The sequence below is a fragment of the Seriola aureovittata genome, chromosome 22, assembly GCF_021018895.1.
Source record: "Seriola aureovittata isolate HTS-2021-v1 ecotype China chromosome 22, ASM2101889v1, whole genome shotgun sequence".
In the NCBI taxonomy this organism is placed as follows: Eukaryota; Metazoa; Chordata; class Actinopteri; order Carangiformes; family Carangidae; genus Seriola; species Seriola aureovittata.
Genome location: NC_079385.1, coordinates 6,758,856 through 6,779,187, shown reverse-complemented (window position 1 = coordinate 6,779,187; position 20,332 = coordinate 6,758,856). Strand labels below are relative to the sequence as shown.

The following is a 20,332-nucleotide window of genomic DNA, read 5'->3' as shown; positions in this document are numbered from 1 at the left end:
TCAACAATAGATTCAACAAATTAATCGTCTTTGAGATCTTATACACATGATTCGTAAATGCACTGCTTTAGAAAAACGTAAATCTTTAATCGAAAGTGCGGCTGGCGAAGAAAAGATTAATCCCGACGCTGTGGTGCAGGGTACATTCAAGAAGCCGAAATTAACTCTTGTTATCAAATGTTCCACAGCTATTCTTAGTGAAGGGAATGTGATCGTAGGTGGTGATTTGTTTTGAATGCAACTCACATTAGACGAAGGAGTTGCCTTCTCTCAACAGCATCAAATTTATGATCGCCTCAGACTAGAACGATTTTAAAAGCTAGATGTGAAAGCTGCTCTGCAAAACGTTGATTTGATGCCAAATGCAACCGTTCTGAACTGTTTAGAAATAACTTCACAATGCGGTAATTGTTCTGATGTGTGATTATCCACGGATGGACCTGGTGCACGTCGGCTGATACATCATTTACAATCCGCGGTGAGACTGACGAGGCGGGACCGCAGACAGGATGGTGGAGCGGTCGGACCGTGCCCCTCTGCTGGATTGGGAGGAGGTTCCGTCAGCGGAGAAGCCCGGCGGTGCAGCACCGGCGGCAGCTCACGCTAAGGACCGTCTGTCGAGCCCCTCTAACACCCGTGCCTCATCAGGATGCTCCGCGCCGGGCTTTGGGTGGAGCAGCGGTCCGGGGGGTCCCACTCCCAGCAGGTCTGTCTCCAGCTCAGACAGCTGCAGCACCCCGCCCATGACCTCCAGCAACCCGGCGGGCACGGATGAAGGGCTGCGTCCCGACAAGGAGGAGCATCTGTCGGATTCAGGACCGAGGGAGGTGCCGCTGGAAGACAGGATGGTGAAATGGGAGGAAAAGGACCAGATTGTGTCGGTTTTTGTGGTTACATTCAACACCAGATCAGGTGGGGTATAAAATATGCAACATGAAATTAGCATTGCTATATTAAATAAAATACAAAATGTTTACAGAGAAAGGGAAATTATTATGTTTATAGGCAGGAAAGGGGGGAAACAGATGAAGCCTGCCTCGTCTAATACAACGGATTCAGATCATTCTGTCTGACGCCCAGAATGATCAGCGCATGTTTGTATCAAGTCTGCAGACCCTTCTCCTACAGGTGTGGCTTTTTCTGACCTGTTCATAAGTTTGGAGATATGATTAAAAGCCATGTCATCTCCTGTAGCCTTCCTACATAACAGATATTTCCAAATGTCAGGATGAGTTTTATGATGGAAATCAATCAGCTGGTGGTTCCTGCAGAAAAGGCCCATACATTTTTAATGAGGGGCATTTTGAAGACAGGATAAGCCCCTGTGAAATAGTAGCCAATTTAAGAATCAGAGGATTTGATGTTTCAAAATGTTAAAAGAAAAAAACCTGTCTTGAATGCTACACAGGAGAAGCCTGACAGGGTGGAGCTGGGTTTTTTTTTTCTTCAGTTTTTGCAGAATGTCAGATTGAAAGGAGACCAGGAGAATAAGGTGATGAACTGCTGATAATGATGCTTTTTTTTTTTTTTTTTAAATATTTGTTCAGTGAAAGGGTCACTGATAATATAATATTCCACCACTAACACAATGTCACGCAGTCTGATAGGGGCTTTGCAGGAAAGCAAAGAAATAAGACTCCAGGTGGATCAGATGAATCAATTCCTGATCTGTACGGTTAGTACTGTTACCATGGCCTCTAGTGCAAATGCATGTTGTATATCAATAATCTACCAATTTATAACACATAGTAAACCCCATTTCTGATAATTTGGTGGGTGTGTTTTTTATAATTAGAAAGTAGAGCTAACAGAGAAGAGAAGAAAATGAGTGGAAAAAAGGAGGGGGGAACATATGCAACAAAGGTATACAACCAGATTTGAACTGACCACGTGGTCAGCACCCCAAAGCCCTGTAGTTCCACTTTTGAAGCTACAAAATGAGTCTTAAAAAGAGAGTCTATAGGCCAACTGCACTGGAACAGGTAGAGGATTCATTAAGGTAGAATTAGGGCTAACTTTAGTATTGCACCTGTAATAATGCTTTATAAGGCTGACAGAAAGTTCACACAGAATATTGATTTTAGGATCATTTGTTAGAGGCTTTAGTCAAGCATGAAGAGCAAAATGATACATCACAGATCAAAGCAAACCATCCTGATTTTCTAAAAATATTACACCGCAACCCAGCTAGCAGTGACTGTTTAATAATGCTCTGTCTGTACAGCAAATACCTTTAGCACTGTGTGGTACTTTAAGCTTGATACTTTAAGTCAATAACAGCTGTCAGATGGGTGACAGAGCACCTTTGGTGTTCAGGTGCAGGTGGCCTATGTCTCAGTGGGTGATACAGACCTGCAGCCTTAAGTTGGTGGGCGATATATTTATGTTTCTGCAGAAATTCTCCCGACTGATACAGGTAGCTAATGATTAGGTTGAAAACCGCACTGGCTGAGTCACCTACTCTCTTTCCTTGCTCCTATCAGACCATATTTGCTCAGCTGCTGCTCGAGCGTCACTGCTCAACCGACACAAAATGAAGTCCAAAGAATCCAGCCGGGCTGCGTCACTGTTGTATCATGAATATGAAATGAAATGGTGATAATATATTTACCGTCTGTTCCTGTATCAGTGTTTGTCTGCCTGCATGTTTGTTTTCTTATTGTTTGTTTTTTTGTGTGGGTGTGATAGGAAACATGCTGGAGTGGTGTCTGCCCAAAGACATGGACCTGGAGGGTGTGGAGTTCAAAGCTATCGCCAGCGGCTCCCACCGAGTCACCACAGACTTCATGTAAGTGTGTGTGTGTGTGTATGCAAACAACTAAATGGAGGAGGCTGACTGTGAGTATTAGGATGCAGCCCCATGTCTCCCTCCTGGCAGGACAGAACAACACATAGTGTTGCCTGGCAAAAAAAAAAAAAAGGCACAGCCATCTGGCAGTATCTTTGCTTTTCTTGACTCATGGCTTCGTCTGTCTCCCTCTCTCCTGCATCAACAGCTACTTCCGGAAGGGCAGCTACTTTGGCTTGGCCTGCTTTGCCAACATGGCGGTGGAGAGCACGGTGGAGAGGGGGGCGAGGATGAAGTCAGTAGGGATCCTGTCTCCTTCCTACACACTGCTCTACCGCTACATGAGCTTCCTGGAGCACCAGGTCAGGTAAGAGGATCTATCTATCTATCTATCTATCTATCTATCTATCTATCTATCTATCTATCTATCTATCTATCTATCTATCTATCTATCTATCAATCTATCCATCTATATATATATCTGTTACTAAGTGAAACTTCGAACAGCATTTCATTCACTTGCTCATTTCTGATTATTGAATGCATTTCTACTTTATATGACTGCACTTGAATGCACCATTCTGACTTTTCAGACAAATATGTGGAGATGTTCAGACCATGAAAATAAGATGCAGTCAAGACCAAAGGGACAGACCAACATCCCTAGAAGCATGCAACTAGTATGGGCACAAAATATAAAAAAGCTTTTTATATGGTTGGGCTGTACAAGTAATAAAAGGCTTCAGGTTTGTCAATGTCAGTCCATGGTAAATCCAAACACAGCCTCTATGAGCTGCTAGTGTGGCTTTCTCACTGCTACTAGTCCAGTTCCTCTTCTTTCTTTTCCATCATCTCAAAAAGACAACTTTCACACTTCAGTTTTCTCCCTCTCTGACAACCTTTATCTCCTCCAGCAACACAACACTTCCATTCTCTTTTGACCCCATTAATACTTTTTGCTGGTATAAACAGCCCTGTGTACTTCAGTGTTACATCTGAAGTCTTGTCACACCCCTGTCACACTTCCTCTTCAGTGGCCCTTTGAAAAACCCTCTCTCTATTCAGTCCCTCTTTTCTTTCTGCTTTCCCTGACCCTCTTCTCTTTCCCCTCCACAGTTCCCACTCTCTGTCCTCTCCTGGCCTCCAGTCATGCAGCGGTCATGCTCCTTACTCATCCTTCCCCATGTAGCTCGCTCCAGATTCCCCATCTGCTGACTGCTATTGCAGTCGTCTGTTTCCTATACAAAGGGCTCTCTGTTGGTCATGAGGTGATTAGGATATTAAGGAATTTATGGATACTTTTCCCTTTTTTCTCTCTTTCTCTCATTCCCTCTCTCTCTGATTTTGAGCCTGTTATTTATCTTCTCCTGGCATTTGCAGCTAATGGAACTCATGTGTTTTACAGAGAAATGCTATTTGTGCGAGCAAGGGTAGGGATGATAAGTGGAGATGTGTCTTGGGGTCTAATAATAGGAGGGTAAAGTTAGTATGTGTACAAGAGAATCCTTGGTACAGTTTGGTCATGTTTATATTGCTGCCTGAATAATCCAGTTTCCACCTGTTAGTGGACTACTGTGAAACGGATAGTGGTAATCTATGGATTTGAAGGGTTGAACTATGTTACACAGGATGCTCTGTCGGGGTATTTTACAGAAATTACCAAGACCCCATGTATGAAATGAGATTATGATCTGACATACCATATTGCTGATTTTTCCTTCTCTTTCTGTATTGTATATTTTTTAGTGTGTGGATATAGATGTCAGAATGTAGGGTTTTTAAATATTTTGAAGAAGTGGTTTAGAGAAATATTTTCACAATTTTCTCACATTTTATTGGCTAAACAAATAATTAAAAATGATCTCAAAGATTAATCACCAGTTGCAGCCCTGATCAGATCATATCTTAGTTTTAGAAAGGCTTTCATTGCAAGGTACCAAGAAATAATATATTTACCAAAGCCTTAACATAAATATCTGTAGCCAAAGTCTGGGTGTAGCAGTGTTGGCAGCTGTTTTTCCTCTGTGCTTTTGTAGCATAGTTTTTCCCATACTGACATCCAGACCACTGCGTATGGTTGAAAGTTCAATTCAGTCCAGTCCATTGTTGCCGATTGATGGTTCCCAAGCCATAGACATATTCATTTCTATAAGAAAGGGCTGCAGCTGATCATTTGTTTCAGAAGTGGAGTTAACTCATCATTTGGAACATTTATTCAAGGGAGAAATCAAGGTATGCATATACATCAAGAGGCAGTGGTTGCCTTGTGCACAGTAGTATTCAGCTGCTGGACAGATTGGCATTATCAAAGTATTCATTTGTGACTGATTTATATTTATTTTAGTTTAATGCAAGCAATAATATATTTTACCAACGTATTGTCTTCAATAACGCTCATTGTATCCCATTCTTTAATTTTTACTTATAGGACAATGACTTTGGATATTATTTCATCCCCTCCCTCAGGCTCCAGCTCCAGTCTCCAGGCCACTACTCTCCTCTGGAGGCGTTCTATGAGGACAAGAGAGCGCTCCTGCCCCCCAGTGGAGATGGTGTTGTTACTGCAGGTCCAGCCAATGCCTGGGGAGCTGCAATCAATCACAGCATGCACCCTGAGATGAAGGTAGGAGGGAATTTTCCACCTAGATTTCAACTATGCCAGCTGGTGTCTCTGACTGAAATGTGTCTTACACTTTATTACTCAATAACCTTGTGTGCCTCTGTGTGTGAATACCTGTGGACCAGATCACCCACCCAGCAGGATGTATGTCCCAATTCATCCGCTTCTTTGGAGAGCAGATCATGGTGCTGTGGAAGCTGGCTCTCCTCCGCAGACGCATCCTCATCTTCTCCCCTCCTCCTGTGGGTGTGGTCTGCTACAGGGGTGAGAAACGTGGATGTGTTCACAAGGGTTTGAACCGAAAGAAGTTGAAAGAAAATATTTGACATTGTGGGAATTACGTGTATTCGCTTTCTTGCCTAGACTGAAACAATTAGATTGATACCACTCTCATGCCTATCTGTTCAGTATGAAGGTGGAGCCAGAAGACAGCTAGCTTAGCTTAGCATAAAGACTGGAGACAAGTGGAAATAGCTAGTCTGGCTCTGTCCAAAGGTTAAAAAACATCTGCCCACCAGAACCTTTCAAGTTCACTAATTAACATGTTTTCTCTCATTTGTATAATTTGTACAAAAACTGAAGAGTGAAAGTGGTAATTTGTTGGTGTTGAGCTTTAGCCATTATGCTAGGCTAAGCTAACAGTCTGAAGACTCAATCACAGTGAAAGTGGTATTTATCTGAGTATTCTTTTAATTTAAAAATCATCATTAAAAAAATATTTCTCTTTTATTTATTTATTTATTCAGAAAACTGTCTTTTACTAATTTATTGCATGAGTCTGGCGATTGCATGTCAGCATACATGCAGTTCCTTTCCAGCTGTCTCAGTGTTGGAAAGCCCACACGTCATGCACACATTCACATCCTGTGTTCCTCTCTTTCTCTCCCACACTCATGCATAATTTTTCTAATTTCGCCCTCCACCCCCTCTCAGTCTACTGCTGCTGTTGCCTGGCAAACATCTCCATCCCTGGGGTCAGCGTGGCCGTGCCTGAGTTCCGCCCCTTCTTCTATGTTAATGTGGCTGATATCAGTGCTCTGGAGAACGAGCTCTCCTATGTAGCATGTAAGTGGATCCTAGAAACATGCTTAACATTTGTGAAGAAAAAGACCAACTGAAATAGGAGTCAGGCTTTAATACACACCTCTCACAGGTATGACTAGTATCTCCTGAATCTCAATTGTTTTCCCGTGTGTTTGTATGTTTAGGTACTACTGAGAAGATCTTTGAGGAGAAGAAGGATCTGTACGATGTGTATGTAGACAATCAGAATGTAAAAACCTGCAGAGACGGCCTGAAGCCTCTGCTCCGACTCAGTACCGCAGACCGGGAGAAATATCGCAAACTCACAGAGCAGAGGTAGGTACCACAACAGGACTACTGCTGAAAGTTCACATTACTTACCAAGATAAGAAAGTAAGGAAAAAGATAAGGATGATGATGTTCTATATTTATCAAATTGTCAACAAATCCCAAAAAATATATTTCCTGTGATAGAGCTCGATTGTTGTCCAAAAACTATTACTAAAAACTTGAAACACATCAATACTGTTGCCTGGGTGACTGGGTGTTTTTTTTCAATTCGACTTATAGCCTACTGTCCACCTGCTGGAAATGTGCATTAATCCGCAGATGAAAATAGTGCCCAACAAATACACTATTTCCTCCTGCTTGAGTAACAAGATTATTATTATTGAGTAATTAGCTAAATGTTAGCATGCTAACACACAAAACTAACATGTAACACATTGTATCTGTGAGCATTTTTGTCATGCTAACGGTAGCATTTAGCTCACAGAACAGCCTCACAGAACAGAACTAGTATACATTACATATCTTGGTGTAAAGCTCAAGGACAGACAGTGCTCTCAGTCCTGTGGGTTCTCCAGAAATTCAGTGTGTGTGTCTGTGTGTGTGTGTGTGCGTGTGTGTGTGTGTAGGCAGATGTTGCTGTACTCCCAGGAGGAGAATGGAGACTGTGTGTCCAGTGAAGAGGATCTCTTTATTCTGTAAGTGCACTATGATTCATTTAACCAGGCAGTGGAGTGGTAACTACTGGTTAACCACCTGACATGAGTTGTTCTTTTTATGACAGTTGTCACAGGGATAACTTGGAAACTTAAAATCCAAGAGGTAGACGATTGAGTCTGGCAAAATCCCCAGATCTCTCTTCCTCCAACGGTCATTATGTCTCACAGTGCAGATTTGTACAGATTTCTTGTGATTTATTCATGTTATCACTGCTACTGTTCAGCCTAGAGAAATGTATTGAAGTGATTACAGGAATTTGAACAACAGAAGAAATGAATCAAACAGTAACAGACTCACCTGTTTTCCCACTGTTAACTTTCCCAGGTTTTTCCTGGAGCAAAACAACCGAATTTTCCAGACCCTGAGTGAGGTGGCGGGAAGCCCTGATCCCACTTTGACACAGGAGAGTGTGAGAGCCATGGGTCTGGACCCCCATGGAGACAGGCTCTTCCTGCTCCACCTGTTGGAGATCTATGGCTATGACACCCTGCTGGTGTCAGAGCAGCTTTGCTGCAGCTGAGAGACAACTGATGGCAAGCTTTTCTGCTTTCCATCACTGCTGGTTGTAAAAGGGAGTTGATTTGCCTTGAGCCAACTCTGTGTGCTGCACTACTGGCTTCTTGGAGTCTTAAAGACAGTTTGAGCCTCTAGAAATTCCTCCAGTATAACTTTTTTTGTTGTACATCTCCCTGTCCCTTGTTCACCGTGGTTCTGCTCCCTCAACCTGATGGCAAGAGAAACGATAACAGTTATATCTCATGAGTAATGTGGTCAATTCTGCTTGATACAGCCTCATGGAGATAAACTCACCATGGAGTTGGATTTCTCACTCCCCAGCAGGAATAATTCTTCATGAGGAATGTACAGTACTGGGACATTAAGTTGAATTAATGGAATTGAATGACAGAGGAGAGGACTTCCTCTGGGTTAAAGGTAGTGGTTTGGAGATTTTCAGTGAACAAAACATGTACTGATGATTAATGTATGAAAGTGAAAGAGAGGTAGCCTTTCTGTAAATAATGCTACGTTTTTTCTTTGTGTACAATGTGTCAGCGTATGTGTGATTTTGGGTCTGACTGTTTGCCAGTGTTACTATCCTTGTATCAAGTGCTGGATTTAAACATCCCATTTTAAGCCTCTTTATCTAAATCAGGGCCTCCATTCTTGAAATGTGTCATCACCACCAGATCAAACCGCCTTTGTCTTCAAGAGCCATGTCTGTAACCACTGCTGATTAAGTGGAAAATGACCAGTTGATGGATTTGGCCTATCCAGTATTTCCATTTAATGTTTTTTGCCTATGCTGAAACCAAATCAGATTTCTAATGATGTCCAACGGGCAAAGGCGCATAGAAATGGCTTTAATGCACATTGTAATATGGGCCTGCATTTCAGAATAAGCTGTTACACAAATAGTCAGAACACTGTTTAGGGGTTTCAAGCTTTTCTTAACGGTCCGGTTGTGTTTTCAGCTCAGCAAGAGAAAGACAGACAGGGATTTAACTAGCAACTTCAGCTGATTCTCAGAAGGAATGGGTTTAAACACAATTCGATACCTTTTAAGTCGTCCATATTTTTGACGCACTCTCAGCAGCATATAAGTTATTTTTAGCTCCTTTAGCAACAAAACTGGAAGGGTATCTTATTCTTGTCGCAAGTGACATAAAAGAAACGAGATCACAAGTTTCAAGAAATGTAAAGCGGCTATAATCAATATTATTTTTATATTAACAATGTATCAAATGACAATGTGAGAACACTTTGATGATGTGGAATGGGTTACCTGTAGGTGAACCTACAGAGAATTATCACATGATTTGGCAGCCATTAATGCCAAAGCTTTAAAATCCCACTGTTCACCACCTGCTCAGCACCAAACACCAGACACGCTTAGTGACTAGCTGGTGAACATAATGTGTATTTACTAGCTTAAAAGCCAGCTCTTAGATTTTAATGTTATGTTCACAGCCTGTTTCCTGTTACCCACAAGTGACCAAAAAAAATTGCATTCTTTATTGCAGTTTAAAAGGTGCATTATTAATTGTTTTTGGCCACTAGGGGCTTTAAAGAGCTTTAAAATGACAGCTACTACTTTTACAGTGTTAATGGTGTGAACTCCTCAGTAAACAATTGCATTGTTACGCATCCAGTATTCACAGAAAAGCATTAGCATTCATGTCGTGTCATGTCTTACGTTTGCTTTTTAAACTCTACTTTGGTCTTCACCAACTCTTGAGAAAAATATTTGAGTTATTAGCTGCTAGCTGTTCAACATTTTTCATCATGTCTGTTGTTTAGTGCTGGGTAAGCAACACACAATCTGTAAACAGTTCATTGTAACTTCTTGCTAAAAACAACTAGATGCTGGGGACATGGTTTGAGAGCAGTCACACTGAACCATACAGTAAATGTCCAATAAAATCTTAGAGGCTAAAGCTCAATAGAACAACAGAGATTAGACCCTTTCACATTACATGTTGTCATTTGAGATTCTGTTATTATAAAACATATTTATTAATGCAGCTTTAAGTGTCTCCCCTTTGTGGGACATTTTCAGTCTGAGCCTGCATTCATGCATAGATCAGGTATAGTTCATGTGAAACACCGAGATCAGTGTCTGCGGGAAATTTCTTTAAACTAACATCATTTCATCACCGACACTTGAAAATACGTGTGCTGTAAAGTAACATCTCTTTAAGTCAATTGTGGTGGTATTTGCTTCTGAAGTTTTCTTCCCTCTGACAGAAACATGCCACACAGTGCGATAATCTGGTGCTTTGGTCTTGATATATGCTGAGTACATGACACAAACAAGAGAGTTTGTGTTAGGATACACCCCAAGTCATTATGTTTCACAGGGGTCATTCTTATCCATTTCATTTTTTATTTATTCTTTTTTTATTTAGTGTGTTTATGTTGTTTAGCTGTAAATGTTTGAGTGTAAATATTCTATTGCTGTATCTATCTGTGAAGAAATGGGATCAGTTGAATGTGTTTTATAAGACAATAATGATCCCATTGAGCCTGTGTATCACTGAAATCATGCAATCACGCTCAACTGTCCACTGTAAGAAAACAACTTTAAGCACATTTTCATGACACCTTAGTCAAACCTGTACAGAGAAAACATCCTTGTAGTTGAAGGTATAGTCTGACTCATGTTAAAACACTTTCACTTTATTTATTTTACTGTAAAACATTTCAGAAATAAAGTGCATAGCCACTTGTAAAGAAAACAGTTGTCAGTTCTGAATTTCACCTCTAGATTTCATTTAAAATATGGAGTTCAAACCATTGTCTCTTTAAAATCAATGAACTTGTTTGGTCTGTTGTTGTAGGTTTGTGCACCTAAACTTTCAGGAGTGGGTTTCCTTGTTGCCATTAATGAGAAATTCCTCACCACTAGAGACACTTCCATCACTGACGTTATCATTAATGCCACATCCAGAGCCATTGGTGGTGATGTCAGAGCCAATCAGCGTGCACACTGGCATCCTGCCTGTCGCAGCAATATTCAGAACAGTCAGCCAGCGCCGTTTCAGGTCCAGGCTGTCGCAGGAGAAAGTGTGGGTGGTTTTGGACTGACCTAAACAGAAACAAGGCTGGCCCTGCAGCTCCTGAGGGGAATCCTCCACACTGCAGCCCATCAGAGGTATACTAGACAGATGCTTCACGTCCTGGAGATGGAGGGGGTGAGTGAAAAGGAGAAGGAGCGGAAGCAAAAATTGAAGCTGTGCAAGGCAACATTCGATATGGAAAAACGTAATTTGTATTTTTCATCCGTGTTGTTTTTTGTTTGTTTACAAAGCCCCACAATAGGCTTCAACAGAAAAGTGTGCTCTTAAGCAGCGGCGTCACTTTTCCCATATGATACTACTGGTGACAAGCACACCAGTCAGTCAGTGATACATTGAGGTTAATAAATGAGAGGAGAAACATACTAAATGCAGAGCATGTGGTGTCAGTGAATAGTTTGATGAATGATGAATGAATGGGAATTTTGTTTGACATGTTTGCCTGCACTCTCCACATAAACTGACACCTGATCCAGATTTAAAAGCACAAGTTTTTTTTTGCTGGTGGCTCATCAAAATCACAAGGAGTTCACAGAGTGTTCTAGTTGTCTGGACAGTTTTGTAAAAATGATATTTTTATTAGTTTTCAAATCAGAAAAGCCTGTGGCAACATGTGTGCCTCTCTTCTGTAAACTTTGACCTTTTACTTCAGAATCTGTTTGTGCAGTTGATTGCGCAGCAGCTTCTCACAATTTAAGCTTTAGTTTCCCTTTTTCCCCACATGAGTGAGTCATCTGTGTATGACAACATCACATGGAAACCTTCCAGAGACACACTTCCACCCAAATAATAGTGAAATACAAACAGAGACAAATATGTTGGATCACTACTTAAAGCTTGAAAAATGCAATGGTTTGTTTACAAAATGCATTCAACAATAATGTACCAGACATGTTCTCATCACAGAGCATCCCTACCTGTGGAACAGCATACAGGGAGAGGACTGGAGGCTCAGTCCTTATGATAACAGACCACACTCGTTGCCAGGTTTTGGGGTTGTCACCATACTGCAGGAATCCACTCATTACAACGTCACTCGACACTGGAGATGCCTCAGACTGGGAGACAACACACAAGAAAAGAGAATGTCAAAGACTTACATTCTTGTTATGATGCATTTAATGATCCTTAAAAGAGACTTCCCAGATGCCCAACAGTCCACATTAATAAGTTACAGTTATAATTATTGATTTGAAACCTTGTCATAAACTTTAACCCTTAAAGACTCACCTCTAGTATTCTTCTCTTCCTGCCCTCCACCCTGTCCCCTCTCTGACCAGTCAGGATGTTGTAACAGGTTTTACACACTTTGTTTAACTTGTTACTGTCATACTCTAGAGCCACCTTGTTGTCCGAACACTTCCAACACACCACCTGGGGAGTAGAAAAACCACCACTGCTGAATCGTGCACTTTGGTAAAAATAATGTCAGGTGTTTGCATTACAAAGGCGTTGGTCACTTACACAGCCACAGGCTCGGCAGTGATGTCTTCTTCTTGTTAGTGCGTTGAAAGGCTCCTGGCATTTCATACACACGGTCACCTCGTTGTCTCTGATCCAGCGAGGGGCTCGTCGGCCAAGTTCCTCCATCTGTGAAACATACGCACGTCACAGCTGGGATGGAAGTACGCACAAATGTCTTTGGATCATACTTTTTCTAAATAAATATTATAGAACTTACTGGTTCTTCTACATTGAGCTCCTTAGAAGCCAATTTGAGGGTTTTATTTTTCTTCTGAAACACATCAATAGCGTCTTGAATCACCTGGATATAGGACAGATGAGACTTTCTTTAGAAAAAAAAACAACTTAATCTTTTCCTCCTTCTTTATATATATATATATATTTAATGTGCAGCATCAAACACTAAATAAAACGACACTGGTACCTTTATCCACTCATCTCGGTCTTGTTCAGAGCTTAAAAAGAAGATAACAACAAAACAATTACATTTAAAGTGGAATTCAGGTTAATGCATTGAATGTACACTATGTTGAAGTTTAGTAAAAAGATAGTTGTGTTCACAGGCGACAGTAATTTTAAATGAAACACAACTTCATACACTTTACAACTAGAATGTACTCAGATTGTGTACTGCTGCCAAGGCTGCACAAGCCTCTGAATGTGTTATTTAATAATAGAAAATGAACTGCATCACATTATACATAGAAACAATCAATCATGGAAAACATGTGCCTGATTTCCTCATTTAAGTAAGTGCAGTAATTCAATAGAAAATAACAAAAATGTCTCATAAGTCCTTTTAAAAACTTCCAGGATGTGAACATGGATCAGCACCCAAAGCTTGGTTCTTGGTCCGAGGCATTATACACCCCACATGTAACGCACACATGCAAACACACCTGGCCTGCAGCTCAAGAGTCCTCTCCTTTCCAGAGACCTGAAAGGTGTATGGGTGGTCTTCATTGGTGATCTGCTGCACGTGCATGCCATCCACTCCAATTCTGCACCGAACAGTAAAACGCTGCCCAACTAGGCTAAACTTCGGGGTGCAGCACAGCAGAAAGTTGTTGAACTGTGGAGAAAATAATTACAATAATTCACAAGGTTAACTTTACAAACTGTTTTCCATATTAGGTCTGCATTTCAGGGTGCTCTTAGGCTGAGTGAAAAAGTGCGGTTTAACATAAGTCTGTGACTGAGGTAAAAGAAAGATTATGGATCATTGTCTTAACAAAAATGCTTCTGAATATAAATCAGTGCTCTAACCAGGAACAGGTGTCTCTCCATGGCAGACGTGTTCCTGGCAGCAAGCTTGAGCAGGCGACCTTCCCTGAGAAGCTCATTGGTCGGATTGACCACTTCCTCCTCTCCAACCATCTCATAGATCTCCAGCAGCCGCTTCAGGCTCTCCTACAGGCAAAGACACATGGTGAAAAAAACAGAATCACAGTTGTATGACAATTATTATTCCCACAACTGACAATTCAAAATATCAAAAAAAGACAGATGCCAGAACAGTTAGAAACTGTTATTAGGATCACTTCATTTGTTGTGTAAAGTGATGAAATCTTACTTAGGATTACGGTAAATGACGTGGTATGTTATATTAACGTACAGCTTTGTGAATGGCACTGTTTGAGTGGGTCGCTGCCATGGAAATAGTCTGCAGGGACTCTGGGGGAGGAGACAAAGGAAGAGTGTCATACTGCTCGATACAGACTTAACTGAGCCTTCAGAGACAGACAGGCACTTTATGAGACACACTGATGAAGAGATGGTACAGTTTACTCACTGTGAGCAAGCTCATACTCTGCGTTATCCTCAGGCAGCTTCTTTAGATAATCCCTCAGCAGCATTTCGTAACGTGGAACCCTCTGAACCGGCTCCAACATGTGGTGTTGCAGGGTCAGGCTGCCGCACACCTCCTGACTCTGAAACAGGATAATACACCCATTACGTCCCGCTCAGCCCTCTGCACTTTTCACTCTTAGCTGTGTAGGAAAAGATACTGATGAATAACCTGCTGAATATGTCCCACCTGTATGTCCTGGATGATGTTTCTGAAGGCAGAGGAGCGCTCAGTCCAGGTCCTCACCAGCTCCACAGCCTGATCGAAGTTCCTCACATAGTCGGCATACATCCTCAGGAAGGGTGCGTGTTGCAGCAGAACATTACCCAGGCCTGGCCTCTCACACCTGGATTTGGTGGAAGTGGAAAAGGTAAGGGTCTGCTCTAACAGACAATGTTACATGAATGTCACCTGGGTTCGTGACACAAACAACCCACCAGTGGCTAATGCAGGTTTCCAGGTCAGGTAGCAGGAACTGGCTGTGGAAGGAGTAGATAGAGGAAATGTTGGAGAAAATATTTCTTATCACCTCGGGAGGAAATGATCCTCGACCTGCCTCTTCTGTCAGTCGTAAGCAGAACACCTGTGGTGGGAGTCAGAGCCAGGGCATGCTCATTAGTTTTACAGTTGTTGATCTTCTACACCAACATTTGTTCCGCCGCTCAAGAACAATAACTATCTGGCACTGCAGGAACAAATTGAGCTGCAGAAAGAAAGTTTAGCATCACAAGCATTGTGTTTCACCACACTGACCTGGTCTAGCAGGTGAAGGCGAGCTACGTAGGCCCTCTCTGTCTGCAGGAGTTCATTGGCTATCTTATACAATTTCTGCTCCGTGTTCTCTTCATCTTTTGGGTCAGTTCCTCCTCTCTCCTTACTCTTGTCCTCCTCATTTTGTTCTCCTACAGACTCCTCGTGAATCCTGCCATCTTCTGTAGTGGCCTCATTCCATTGGCAGGAAAATTTGGAGCCATGTCCTATGGCTATTTTGCTTTCATTGCTCTCATTTATTCCGTTCCCATTTACTACTGGCCATTCTTTCCCCTGCACGATGCCATTTTGTCCTGGAGAATGCTCTCTGCCATCGCTTAATAGATGGGCTTCATTTGTGGGATGATTGAGTCTATGGTTAGTTGGTGCTTTGATGGTGATGACAGGCCCAGTGCAGTTAGGTGATTGCAGTGGTTTCAGTGGAGAACGTTCAGCTTTTTCAGTGGGAATCCTGCAGAAATAAAGTGTATAAATGATTGAAAGTTGAAGTTATATTCATAATAATTGGATTCTACATGCTACACGAAGGTATTTAGGTAGTTGAAGTACAGAAACAGACCAAATTAAGAGTCCCACCTGCTCTCATCCATGTAAACGATCAAGTCAGGCACACTCAAAGATTTCCCTGTCCTCATCTCTTGTCCTTCCATCTTGCTGCCTGGGATTCTGTGCAGTCCCAGCCAGGATTTAGAGTTCTTGGCGGGGCTGTAGCTCCCTTTTCTCCACAGAACAGGGCTGGGGGTCCGCAGTTTTCCTGTGAGAGGGCTAAGGTTTCTTGGGGACAACTTTGCAGGGCTGTGCCCACCCTCCCTAAACGGGCTACAGTTCTGAATGCCTCTTTTGCCTGGACTTGGAGATCCTAAAACTGGACTGCTTGCAAGATGTGGAATCCCCTGAACAAGTCTGGTAGGGCTGATATGTGCTCCAGGTACTCCATTCAAAAAAAAGCTCCCCCCTCCTCTATCAAGACTAGGGGGGCTTAGGCAATTCTGTGCAGGGTTTACACAGGGAACAGAAAATCCACAACTTCTGTTAGGACTCCGGTCTTCCTCTGTGCCACTAACTCGGGGCGGTAATTTCCCTGTAGTGGGACTGTAGGCTTGATCTTGTCCCGGCCTCACAGGGCTCTGGAGGTAAGCTGGTTTAGGAGGCACTACAAAGAGAAACAGTGTGGTTGGTTTGTGATTTCAGTCCAATGCATGTAGTTTTGACCACAGCACACAGTGTTGAGTGAAGACAAGATTTGATAAGAATAAGAAGGAATTATTTACACTACTCAACAGAGTGAGCATGGGCAGTTCAGGTGATGTTTATAGGCTACTGGATTCCAGCCTACCTTGTGGTTTGAATGGAGATCTTTTGGCTGGGCTTGTTCCGTGCTCTTCCTTGGAATTTGTTTCTGATCCACAGACCCTGTCACAAGCATGGCCACAGCTGTACGAGCCACACACTCCACTGCTCACTAGTAAAAGAAATGTGCCATTACCGTTTAAACCACATAAACATATTTTTCATGCACTTCTTTCACTGTTTACTGAGGCTTTATCACAGTTATACTGATTGAAATACTAAACTTACAAATTTAAAATTCACACCACAGGTGAAAAGTTTTAGAAAACCACAATTTTTCCATTTTTTATTGAACTTAAAGCAGTTCAAATGATAAGCTGGTAAAAAAGAAAAGAAAAGAAAAGAAAAAGAGGGTTAAAGTCACAAAAAATTGAAAAATAATGTACATTTCATAGAAAACTGTTTTTTTCAAGGATTAAGAAATTGGTTAACTTTCCTGCAATAATGGAAGTAAATGAAGCCTTGAAAGTTAATGCAAACAATTCCTACTGGTGCCACAACTTTTGTGGATGAAACCCTCTGTCTGTACAAAGGCAGTGATGGAACAAACTGTTCCTACACCCTCAGATGCATTATTAGGACAATATTGTACTGCAGGAAGTATACTGCTAACAGAATGGTGAGAAAAAGGCAGGTAACAAAGTAAGGCAGACTGGTTGGTCAGAGGTTCATCCTAAGATAATGACCCAACACTTCGGAGGAACAGAACTAAACAGTGGCTTCACATGATGGAAGAGCAACACGGTCTCCAGACTTAAACCCCATCGAGCTGGTTTGGACAGAAGGTGAAGCAAAGCAACCTGCAAGTGCCTCACATTTATGGGAAGTTCCACAACAATGTTAGGATAAACTCTCTGAACAATGTTTCATTTCCACTGTAGAAAGAACACAGTGGTGTTCAATATTTCTCAAATGTAAACCATTTTGAGGCCATGATTTAGATCCTTTTGAGCCTTTAACTGACAACAAAAATGTTACATGCACAAACATTCATGTTCATATTTCTCTTGGTAATCGTTTTCCATCACAACATTATCATCATCAATATCAAAAATTTTACCTAATTTTGCATAAGAAAAAAGTCACAATGAAACAAAATATTTAACCTCTCTACGTCCTCTTCATACATACGCACAAGTTCACACAACAAACACTGATTTAGACTTATTGAATGTTTTGGGTGAGGATTCATTTTTTGTTAATGAGAATGCTCTTAAAACAGTAAACACCAATACACATGCTACACACACCACATTTATTCATTCCTGTTTAATTACTCTTAGAAATCTGTACACTGACATCCTTACTTCACAAACACTCACAAGTTATGCAACCGCTTGTTTCCTTACCTGCAGTTTATTTCCAAACTTTGTTATTCGTTGCTTATATAAGAAACTAAAGCTTTCCAGTTCGCTCCTGGCTTTGCTGAAGTGTGACAGATTTGTTGGTCATGTGCAGAAGGCTAAAGCGTACTTTCTCAACGGCACAATACTTCTGCTTTCTCACTTCTGTTTTTTCTTCAGAGAGTCTAGCCTTTGCCAGTCTTACAAGTTATGTTAACACCTAAGAAACAACATTCAGGACATGTCCAGATTTACTCTGTACTATTACTCTCACAGTGTAGTTTCAAGAGGTCACTGACATATAGGTGCAGCACCAAACGTTTAAAGACAGTCACAAAGAGAACGATATATGCTATACGTCTATAACTATATGTGACAGCTTTTTCAATTATTATTAAGCTTTTATCTTTTGCTATTTTTCCAAATATAACTGAGTCAGGTTGAAGAGATTTTGAAAAATAAAAATAATATATAAATGAATTTAAATATGCTAAACCAACGCTTATTTGTTTTCTTTCTCATCTAATTAGAAGTTAACGTTGCCAGCCAAGAAACAGTCCAGCATATAGCCCCTGTAAAGATTGTTTTTACACAGGTTAAACAAATAAAATATAACATGTTGAATGGACATCCATGTGAGTGACACTGATGTTCTCACCTGACTCTTGGCAAGAAAGTGAATAAGACAATTTCCCCAATTGTCAAACTACTATTTTACAGTATATTTTTTACTGCTTCCAGAAGGAACTATGTACAGATCAACTGCTTTCCGGAAGTTTTGAAATGTATTCATCTCCTTGTTTAACACTCCTACTGCAACAATGTCAGTGTTTGTTTCTGGCAGTGCGTTTGTTGCAACAAGCCTCACACCAAGCCAAAGAATAATTTGCACCAGAAAGGTCGGAGCGATGAACAGTGCTGTTGAATCCGGCATCTAACAGTACCATTGGAGCAAGCATACTTCTCAAATCTAGACAGATAGTTCTGCCTCAGTGGGGGAACAGAAAGGCTTTGTGTGTGTGTGTGTGTGTGTGTGTGTGTGTGTGTGTGTGTGTGTGTGTGTGTGTGTGTGTGTGTGTGTGTGTGTGTATTGGGGTGGGGGTGGGGGGATTGACAAATGCTGGTCTCAAGACACACAGGCAAAGTCCAGGCTGAATCAGGGGAAAGAGATTTCACTGCAGTAATCCAACAAGCCAAGAGGCTAACAGGTGCCAACTGTGCTGAACAAAATTCAAATGTAAGGGCCACGCACGCATGCGCACACACTCTCTCTCTCACACACACACACACACACACACACACACCAAGTGCAGTTCATATAAAGGTATTCCATTCACAAGCTAATAAGGGAACTCAGCTAAAATAGCATTTACTGATGTAAGCCATGCACAACAAGGAGTGTAATACCCGCTACCCTGGTCACTCTCTTACAGAACAGTTTGAGTTTTCCATTATTCTCATTGAATGTCCCTCATATGTAGTCTTTCATCACTGATATAAATGGGATGAAAATAACCATAAATATATACCAACACTTTTCTAAGCATGTTAAACAAAAACTGAACATTATAACCTTCATGAAAGTGGGATTTATAAACCTACACTACATTGAAAGCAAAATATATGCAACAATATAGGCCTGATAAACTATTTCATTGTTGTATAAATACCTACTTTGATTAGATTTAATGCCTGCTTCATTGGTTAGTAGCTTAACATACACCAACCCAATGAGTTGCAGACTAGGTAAGGAGATATAACATTATGGTAAAAACAGGGTTTACCTCAATGTCAGAAAGATGGGCGACTTATTTTGTGTTTTCAGTTTTTAAAAAAATCATCTGTTCAATGAAAGGTAGCTCACCTGTTTGTGAGGCAAGGCAGTCCACCGCAGCACCTTTGACCTTCCGTCTGACTGCCACTCGTCTGAACTCCTCCGTCTCCCGGCTGCAGTTCAGAGTCAGACTATTCCTCTTCTTCCGGTCAAACATTTTTACAACGTTACTGCAGCTGGAACTTCATCCGATGTTACCACAAAGGACAGAAACTGCGAGAGAGAAACCGACAAGCCAGAGACCACCAAGACTCTGGTATCCACCTCTTCACGTGCTCAATCACTACCACTAATCTCTCTACAGCTGTTTGATAAGCACCGCCTCTGATTTAAACCTACACACGCCCCTAAAGAGCCACTGGAGGACACCGACCAATCAGCCAGCACACTCACCGCTAATATTGTGACAAGAAAATATGACGTGAAGAGTTTAAGTGTCATCGCTGTTTAAGCAAATAGCTGCAATCTATAATCTTCTGACTTAAAGATGAACTTGGTGACCTAAAAGGTAGTTTTTCTTTATCAGAGAAGCAATTAATAAATTAGATTACATAGACACTGGAATTAATCCATACATTAGGTTGGTGATAATATATCATTAATATAATAATAGTAATTATTATTATTATTATTATTATTATTATTATTAATAATAATAATAATAATAATAATAATAATTATAATAATATTGGCTTTGGCTAGGATTG

General features: G+C 41.2%; 2 protein-coding genes across 3 annotated transcripts; one reads left to right on the top strand and one right to left on the bottom strand.

Moving 5' to 3' along the window:
- Positions 1–80: 80 nt before the first annotated feature.
- LOC130163388 (DENN domain-containing protein 11-like) lies at positions 81–10,675 on the top strand. Its single transcript, XM_056367551.1, has 9 exons — positions 81–912; positions 2,689–2,788; positions 2,997–3,155; positions 5,255–5,411; positions 5,534–5,672; positions 6,342–6,473; positions 6,617–6,767; positions 7,349–7,417; positions 7,764–10,675. Exons 1-9 carry the CDS (start codon positions 510–512, stop codon positions 7,957–7,959), a joined length of 1,506 nt encoding a protein of 501 aa, XP_056223526.1. The 5' UTR covers positions 81–509; the 3' UTR covers positions 7,960–10,675.
- On the bottom strand, positions 10,596–19,900 carry LOC130163386 (FYVE, RhoGEF and PH domain-containing protein 4-like). Of its 2 annotated transcripts, XM_056367546.1 has the most exons (16): positions 19,656–19,900; positions 16,435–16,560; positions 15,675–16,251; positions 15,081–15,549; positions 14,765–14,910; positions 14,517–14,673; positions 14,271–14,409; positions 14,094–14,152; positions 13,745–13,888; positions 13,378–13,550; positions 12,903–12,933; positions 12,696–12,779; positions 12,479–12,604; positions 12,245–12,388; positions 11,932–12,072; positions 10,596–11,116 (listed from the first exon to the last, which is right to left on the bottom strand). In XM_056367546.1, exons 1-16 carry the CDS (start codon positions 19,780–19,782, stop codon positions 10,796–10,798), a joined length of 2,964 nt encoding a protein of 987 aa, XP_056223521.1. In that variant the 5' UTR covers positions 19,783–19,900; the 3' UTR covers positions 10,596–10,795. The 2 variants fall into 2 exon arrangements, with proteins under 2 accessions (XP_056223521.1, XP_056223522.1); XM_056367547.1 differs by lacking the exons at positions 14,765–14,910; positions 15,675–16,251; positions 16,435–16,560; positions 19,656–19,900 and having other exon boundaries at positions 15,081–15,212.
- Positions 19,901–20,332: the final 432 nt, after the last annotated feature.

Coding starts and splice junctions, on each gene's coding strand:
- LOC130163386 (XM_056367546.1), bottom strand. CDS start 19,782: ATGTTTGACCGGAAGAAGAGGAATAGTCTGACTCTGAACTGCAGCCGG. Junction 16,252..16,434: donor ATCTCCATTCAAACCACAAG/GTAGGCTGGAAT, acceptor TTCTCTTTGTAG/TGCCTCCTAAACCAGCTTAC. Junction 14,674..14,764: donor GAAACCTGCATTAGCCACTG/GTGGGTTGTTTG, acceptor CACCAAATCCAG/GTGTGAGAGGCCAGGCCTGG.
- LOC130163388 (XM_056367551.1), top strand. CDS start 510: ATGGTGGAGCGGTCGGACCGTGCCCCTCTGCTGGATTGGGAGGAGGTT. Junction 3,156..5,254: donor TTCCTGGAGCACCAGGTCAG/GTAAGAGGATCT, acceptor CCCCTCCCTCAG/GCTCCAGCTCCAGTCTCCAG. Junction 7,418..7,763: donor GAAGAGGATCTCTTTATTCT/GTAAGTGCACTA, acceptor TAACTTTCCCAG/GTTTTTCCTGGAGCAAAACA.